Source organism: Bubalus bubalis, chromosome 4, assembly GCF_019923935.1.
Source record: "Bubalus bubalis isolate 160015118507 breed Murrah chromosome 4, NDDB_SH_1, whole genome shotgun sequence".
NCBI classification, from domain to species: Eukaryota; Metazoa; Chordata; class Mammalia; order Artiodactyla; family Bovidae; genus Bubalus; species Bubalus bubalis.
Genome location: NC_059160.1, coordinates 14,194,630 through 14,202,482, shown reverse-complemented (window position 1 = coordinate 14,202,482; position 7,853 = coordinate 14,194,630). Strand labels below are relative to the sequence as shown.

The following is a 7,853-nucleotide window of genomic DNA, read 5'->3' as shown; positions in this document are numbered from 1 at the left end:
GACATCTCTGATCCACTTGCAGAAAGAACCCTTGCGTTCTTTTCATGAGGGTAACATCGGTGTTCCAGAGAAGGCAATGGCACCCCACTCCCGTACTCTTGCCTGGAAAATCCCATGGACGGAGGAGCCTGGTAGGCTGCAGTCCATGGGCTCGCTAGGAGTCGGACACGACTGAGCGACTTCACTTTCACTTCTCACTTTCATGCATTGGAGAAGGAAATGGCAACCCACTCGTGTTGTTGCCTGGAGAATCCCAGGGATGGGGGAGCCTGGTGGGCTGCCATCTCTGGGGTCGCAGAGTCGGACATGACTGAAGCGACTTAGCAGCAGCAGCAACATCGGTGTTCGCGATGTTTCAAGTCTGAGATTTTCCAAGTGTAAGATGAAGTGAGTCTGAAAATGTGTGTGACGGGCCAGTGGATGGATCCCAGGCCAGCTGTGCAGGGTTGGGCTTCGGCTTCCTTCCCACCTTCAATACCCAGAGCCCCGGAAGGGAGAAGCCGGCAGCAACTGGACGGTATTTGGGAGGAGAGGTGCCGGAGTGTTACTAACAGACAGGGCACAAGCACTGTGGGGCACAGATGGGGGAGGGGAGGGAAGGGAGGGACCTGGCTGCACTGTCGGTCGTGCAGAAGAGGATTCCAAGGATGGTTAAGAGCAGCAACCAACCAAAGAGGTCTTGGAAACTCCCGAGAGGCCCAGTGGACGCCACTAGGCAGAAACCCAAGAAAAAAGTTATGCCTGCTTTCCTCCAAGAACACTGGTAGTCCGCGGCGGACGGAGACAAAGGGGAACTTCTAGAGTGCTTCTAAGATGAAGCATCCTGTGGAGTGGAGTTACTAGGGGATAACAGCCAAATGTCTTCATCCAGACTGTTCCTCCATGACCACTGTTACCCTTCCTGCTTGCAACTGAGGTCAGAATTAAACTGGAAAATAGCCTAAAGTGACTTCCCCCACCCCTTAGAGACTAGGTTATTATTTTCTGTCTCTACAGCTCTATTTCCTTTAACATTTTATTGTTTAACCCCCATAGAAATTCACATTTTTAAATTTTCACATTAGAAATTTTTATGTTGGAGTGTAACTGATTTACAACACTGTTAGTTTCAGGTATATAGCAAAGTGATTCAGTTATACCTTTATCTTTTTCATATTCTCTTCCCATATAGCGTATTGAATAGAGCTCCCTGTGCCATACCATAGGCACTTGTTAATTGTTTTATAACATACAGACATGTATCTGTACCTTAATTCCAACCTCCTACTTTATCCCTACCTACCATCTCTCCCCTTTAGTAACCATAACTTTGTTTTCTAAATCTGAGTCTGTTTCTGTTCTGTGCACAAGTTCCTTTTTTTTTTTTTTTTTTTTTTTAAAGAATCCACGTGTAAGTGATATAATATGGTATTTGTCTTTCTGTCTGGTTTACTTCACTGAGTATGATCATCTCTAGGTCCAACCATGTTGCTGCAGATGGCAGTTTCCTTCTTTTTCATAGGTGAGTAATATTCCGTTGTATATATGCACCACATCTTCTTTATCGATTGACTTTGAAAGAGACAGGGAACTACAGAGAAAATGAATTTTCTCAGCAACAGTAACGGGCGTGACCTATCACTCTTGGGAAAGAGGCTAGTCTGAGTTTCTGAGGTCATGGAGCAACTGGCAATTCGTTTAAGGGTGGCCATTCCCACCCCTTTCCCAGGCTCTGCCTCATCACCCTTTCCTCCAAGATAGTGGTAGTCCAGTCCTCAAGGGAGGGATACAGAGAGAATCAGGAATCAGGTAGGAGCCATGAAGAGCGGGAAGCAACCAGGAAAGCTGCAGTGGTCTGGTTCTCCAGGGACATGCCCCACCCAATCTAGAGATGGGGCTTCCCTGGTGGCTCAGTCGGTAAAGAATCCACCTGCAGTGCGGGGGACCTAGGTTCCATCCTTAGGTTGGGACGATCCCCTGGAGACAGGAATGGCTCCTCACTCCAGTGTTCTTCCTGGAGAATCCCATATATGGAGGAGCCTGGCAGACTACATTCCATGGGTCACTAAGAGTCGGACACGACTGAGCACACACACACACAACCTTGAGATGGCACCTCAGAAGCCAGAAGATGCTCACTCAGACCCAGGAGTGAAGAGCTGGCAATAATCAGGGGACAGCATCTGAGGTCAGTCAAGATAGCAGTGACTGACGCACCTCCTGAAAGCGGTCTGAGGCGCCAGTTTTTTACAAGAGGGTTGCCTGGGTGATCCTTAAGTGTTGTTGTTGTTTTTAAAAGGCCATCAATGGCTTGCACCCACGTGACAGACCTAAATGAGCCTTCAGGTTAGGATCCACATTTTACCCCAACACCAACTATGGCCAAGAGTTCTGACCCGAGAAGGTTGTGCTCCACACTGAGGACTGCTGGTCTAAAAAATAAGTCAAAGAGCCAGAGACCTTAGGTCAAGGTGAGTTTATTGTCCAAATAGCATAATCTAATTGCATCCAGAACCATTTTCAAATCCATCTTTAAGCTAGTCAGAAAAACAGGTTATTATTTTTAAAAATCACTTAACACTGAAAAGATAGGACCTCAGAAAAGGCAGCTTGACTATACCATGCCACCATCATAGCCAATACAACATTTTTTTTTCCCATACTTCCTAAAAACCTTCCGTGTATACTGATCATGCTGCTTTAGCACTTGCTCGCACGCCGACCAAATAAACACCCACACCTCTTATAGAGTACATGGTGAGAGATTAACATTGACTCGATATGGCATCACACTCGTTTAAAGCAAAAAAAAAAAAAAAAAAAAAATTATAATAATAATAAAAGAAAGTCCAAGACGAGAAACTGTAACTGAGAGAGAGAGATCTGAGGTACATGGTACAAGGGTAATGAACATAATGGAAAAAATCCAATGGCCCCGTGACACGCTGGGGATTTCAGAGGTGGTGAGCAGTAAGAAATAGAACTAAGAAAAAAAAAAGAGAACTGTTTAAAAAAAAAAAAAGGATAGGCATCTGTGAAAATACACTGGATACTGTAATGGCTACACTCAGTAAGGCACTTTTTCCCCCCAAAGAAGGCTGCAGGCAAAGGAATAAATGTGACAGCAAGAGCATGCGTGTGTAAGTCTGCCGAAGGCTTCCCGAAACCCAAGCCAAGAAACGGGTTTGAGGGCCCACTCAAGTCTAGAAGCAGAGACACCGGGATGCAGAACAGTGGTTCTGGAGGAAAGAGATGGTTCTGGGTTGTTTAGAATCCAGAACCAGGAAAAGCCGGGTGGGATGAAGAAGCCATAAACATCCTAATGAATTTCCCGCCTTGTTTCACACCAACGGGTGACGGGAACCACGCCGAGCCCACAGCTGAGGAGCCTGCATTCATTCTAAAGCTACAGGGTGCATGTTGGGTAAGGGACTTCACCGTCTCAGCACTGATTTCCCTTTTAAAGCTATTCTTGGGGTTGGACTGTCTCAAAGATAAACACGGAGGAACCCTTTTGGCTTAGAAGCCAGCTGGCTTACTCAAGATTTCCTGCCCATTCTTATCTCCCGTTCCCATTCTACCAATAATTCTCTCTTCTTGAACTAGAAAAATCAGTATATTTACATGATATAAGGTGCACGTCTATTTCTTCTCCCAGCCCTGTCCCCCCATGGCCCGTGGGGAGAACAGTCTGCTGCCCTCTTTGAGAAAAAGTCATCCAGTCCTGCCGTCATCCTCAGCGGGCAGTCCCAGGGCTCCTGGGGCCCTTGGGGGTGGGCAGCAGCCTCTTCGGAAGGGAAGACCCCGATGCCTGCAGCCAAGGGCCGCCCCTCCCGAGTCACACGTGCCCGACTCAGGTGAGGACAGGAGGCAGAGCAGGGCCTCCGAACAACCCACAGACCAAGGGGGACCTGGCTGGGAAACACTGGCTGCTCAGTGGGGTAGGGACAGTTCCAGAGGACAGCCTCCGTGGACAGAAGCCCCTGCTCTCGGCCTGGAAGGAGGGGTGCAGTCTGCTGAGGCACCCATCCCCTGCCCCCACCTGCAGGCTTCTCGGCTGCGATGGACAACCCACGTGGAACTGACTTATGCTCAGCATATATTTTTGGCATACGAGGATTTTCACCCCCTAGGATTTGGCCAAAACAGGGGAAGGAACAAAATTTGGCCGGCGAGGGGAACAATCAGTCCCCACTGATGGAGAAAAACAAACAACCAAAAAAAGAAAAGAAAAAAAAAACAATAAAAGAGAACAAAGTAAAGGAGAGATACAATGACAACAAGGTAGGAAAAAAACCAGAATAGGTTTGGAACCTCCTTCACGGGAGGAGAAAAAAAAAAAATGCACCTGAACGCCTCTGGGACAGAAACTCCTACTGAGGAAACCAAGATCCAAGATCCGAGGAGAGGGCACAAGACAGTTCAACAATGCCCGGGGCCCGTCTTTTGTTTAAGGAAGGAGCAGGCAGGAAAGCAGAAACTACGTAGCACCCTTCCCACCTGCAACCCTGCGCCTCCCATCACACTAGGCACGAGGAGGAAAAGGAGAAAAAGCTAGAAGGTCCCAGGGACCCTTAGGGCTCCAGGGAAAGTGGAGAGTGAGAGACTGCGGGGGGAGTCTGTTGGCCTGTATCCTTCCTTATTTCTCTCACTTGCTGCTTCTGTTTGAGCTGAGCAGCTGGTCACTGTTAGAGGGATCTGTACCTCCCTTTCTCTTTAGGTTCCAAGATTCTCAAGAACTCTAGGGCTCATGCTTTTCTCCACCACGCAGACTCCCCCCAACCCCGGGGCCCAGAAGAGCGGCCTACGCAGGATGGCCTCTTGATAAAACACAGGCCGCTCAGCCTTTCTCCCCCAAACCTCAGAATTCACCGCCCACTGGCCCACCAGGAATCCTGAGCATCTCAGGATCACATAACTCACCGAGTCCTGAACCCTTCTAACCCACGTCAACGGAGCCTGACTCACCTGGGATTCCATCTCTGGACAGAAGCAGCCTGCCCACCTGCCTTCAACCACCGATCCGATACTCACCCCGACCCGTTTTCCCGATCATGCCAATTCAGCACACTATTTAAAACCTGAAAACCATTCAGTGCCACTCAGCGAGGACCACGCCCTTGCCCCAGCATTTTGCCTGTCACAGGCCAGACAGGTGGGAGCAGTTCCCATGGCAACCCTGCCTGCCGCAGGTTCAGACCTAGGAAACCCTCTGAAATCGTCCTGAAGGGGGCCCAAGGGGCTGCCAGCGTCCAGGAAAAGAAAAACTTGCCAGAGAGAGAAACATGCCGAAGGAAGGGAAACTTCCCAGGTGAAAGGAGAACTGGAAGCAGGTGTGCTTTAGAAAGGCCCGCCTGATGAGGCTCTCTGAACAAACAGCCTGCTCAAATGGCTGGTACCCAAGTGCAGATGCTGCGTGCCCAGCACACCGCATCACTCAGCGCTGTGTGTCGGCCTTGCGGGGGAGGGGAAATCCCTTGGTCCAATTGCATTTTTTCCATCATGATGAGGATACCGGAGTCAGAATGGAAGCCTGATGACCTTCACCACTGAAGAGGTCCCTGGGCATGAGACCCTGGGGTCAAACCCCCCACCTTCCATCGGGGAGAGGCTGTGGCCCCTTCCCGCCTCCGCCTTCCCTAACTGATGGGCTCCCAAGCAGAAACTGTGTGGTTGTGAGGTATTAATGAGAACAAAAATGTGAACCATTTTCTTTCGTAGCGATTGATTTTGTCCAGTAAACCTGAGGTAAAGAATACTCTGTCTTTGAAGGATGTGATCAGAGAGGGAAAAAAAAAAAAAAACAAAAAACCATGAATACGCATCCAGAAGAAAACACACTATGTATGGAAGAGGGCTTTTCCAGTACGAAGAACTCCTATCTCAACCAACTACTTCAGGACTTGGAAATTTAAGCAGTAAAATAATATATTATAAAAATGTTTATATAATAGCAGCACACTCGGTGAAACATTACAGCTAGGTACTGTTAATGTGGATAACGATGAATGATCTTAGCTTCTTAGCAGCGCAAAAAAAAAAAAAATAATAATAAAAAACTGAACATAATAAAATGAAAAATAAGAGACCCTTAGATTTTTCTCCATCTTAAACCCTCAATACTATGAAACAAGGCAGAATCTGCGTATAAAATAATTCTTCAGAGTAGCCCTGTTCTGATCTTATTTTTTTTTTTACTTAAAAAGGCAAATATTTTAATAGCTTCATTACCTGTCAATTATAATTGTGCAAAAAAAAAAAAAAAAAAAAAAGTTGGTGCTTCAACCTCTCTGCTAACTGAATGCCTCTAAGACGTGGAGAGGAAAAAAAAGTTCAAGTACGCTGAATACAACTTTGCAATGAAATCAACAACAAAAGAAACAAAACGGAAACGGGAACGAAATGCCACACGGATGCCCCGCTGTCTGTCTTTGCACCAGCAATCATGTTTCTTTCCATGTCCAAAGGGGAAGTACAGAGGTGGGAATTAAGATCCTTGTGTGCCATCAAAATGGTTACAGATCTCTGCTTTTAGGAATGTTGTCATAGGGATTTTCGCGGAAGGGGATGTGTCTTTTGAGTCCCCGGAGGGGAACCCAGAGAATGTCAGATACAGGACGGCAACCTGACTAGGGGGGCAGGAGGGGAGGGGACACAGGAGGAGGAAGGAGGCCTCTGCTCTGTATGATTTGCATAAACCAATCCATCTGACCCCTTGGGAACAATTTTTCAAAGTGCTTTTCGAATGGAATGGTTTATACCAATGCTCACCTGTGGACCGGACATGCCAATTAGCACCAAAAAAAATTGGGTTTTTTTTTTTTCCTAATGAGGGATGCCAAGGTCGCATTACTCTCTTGAACACCTCAGGAGGAAAAAAAAAAGTTCCAGATCCCACCCTGGGGCTCCGTCTGCCTCCATTTCACGGAGTTTGGGGGATGGCCCATAGCTAGATTGCCCCTTTAAGATAAAAATGGGGTGGTGTCCGCAACAAAATCCGCAACGAACCAAGTTTGGAAGAAGAAGCAAGGTATTGAAAAACATGAAACCCAGGATCCAATCACCTGTGTCCAATGGGCAGAACAGAACATCTCTTTCAGGTAGCAGCTACTGCAGACAGCAAGACTTGTCACTAGAGACCCAGCATCGCTTAGCAACAAACAGGTGGTTGGGAGTCGGGCGCTTCTCCATCCAAAATGGTTCGATCGCGCTGAGATTATGTCACTCCCTCCCCATCCTGTCCCTCCTTTATTTCTAATTCCTTCTCAAGTTCATTGCTTCGCAATCCAATCCTGCCATATGTGGCATCCGCAGTTCTTCCAAATTATCCAACAGGGGTATATACGTGCTAGCTCATAACATGAAAAAAAAAGTCTCTAACTTGTTCCCATAGGGCAGGCGTACATTTTTCTCTAGCTACTCTGCAGGTTTTCCTGTAAGCATGTTACTATGACTTTTAACATCATCAAACAGTAACTGTTGGCATATATAAGGGATTCCCTTCTGTTGTACTTCAAATAGGCACCAAATGCTTGTAATGATTTTGTTTTTATAGGACCTTTATCTCTCACTTCTAAAAGATCTTTCAATAGGATCTAGGTGGGGGCGGAATTTTTTTTTTTTTTAAGTTTCATCCTAAAATGTAAGAGAACCAAATACAACCAGAGAGAAGGAGAGAGCGGATTGGACGCACCCCTCCCATTTGGCCCGCCCCACATCCTCACAGGTCGATATCCCGAACATCTGTAGGGGTGCTGGCTTGGTCCAGCTCATCCTCCGACTTGGATCCATCGCCCTGGTCCTGACGGTACTGCTGCAGGCTATTCAGCAGCACCACCTCAATCTGCTCCTGGCAGGCTTTGAGGCAATCCTAG

At 47.2% G+C, this 7,853-nt stretch overlaps 1 protein-coding gene across 1 annotated transcript in view; it reads right to left on the bottom strand.

The window, feature by feature from the left end:
• Window positions 1–2,440: 2,440 nt before the first annotated feature.
• CCND2 (cyclin D2) overlaps window positions 2,441–7,853 on the bottom strand; it is a 28,344-nt gene continuing 22,931 nt past the window's right edge. The window contains exon 5 of the mRNA XM_006069006.4: window positions 2,441–7,849. Coding sequence (XP_006069068.1) covers window positions 7,700–7,849 — 150 coding nt within the window. The 3' untranslated portion in view covers window positions 2,441–7,699. The remainder of the gene's footprint in view (window positions 7,850–7,853) is intronic.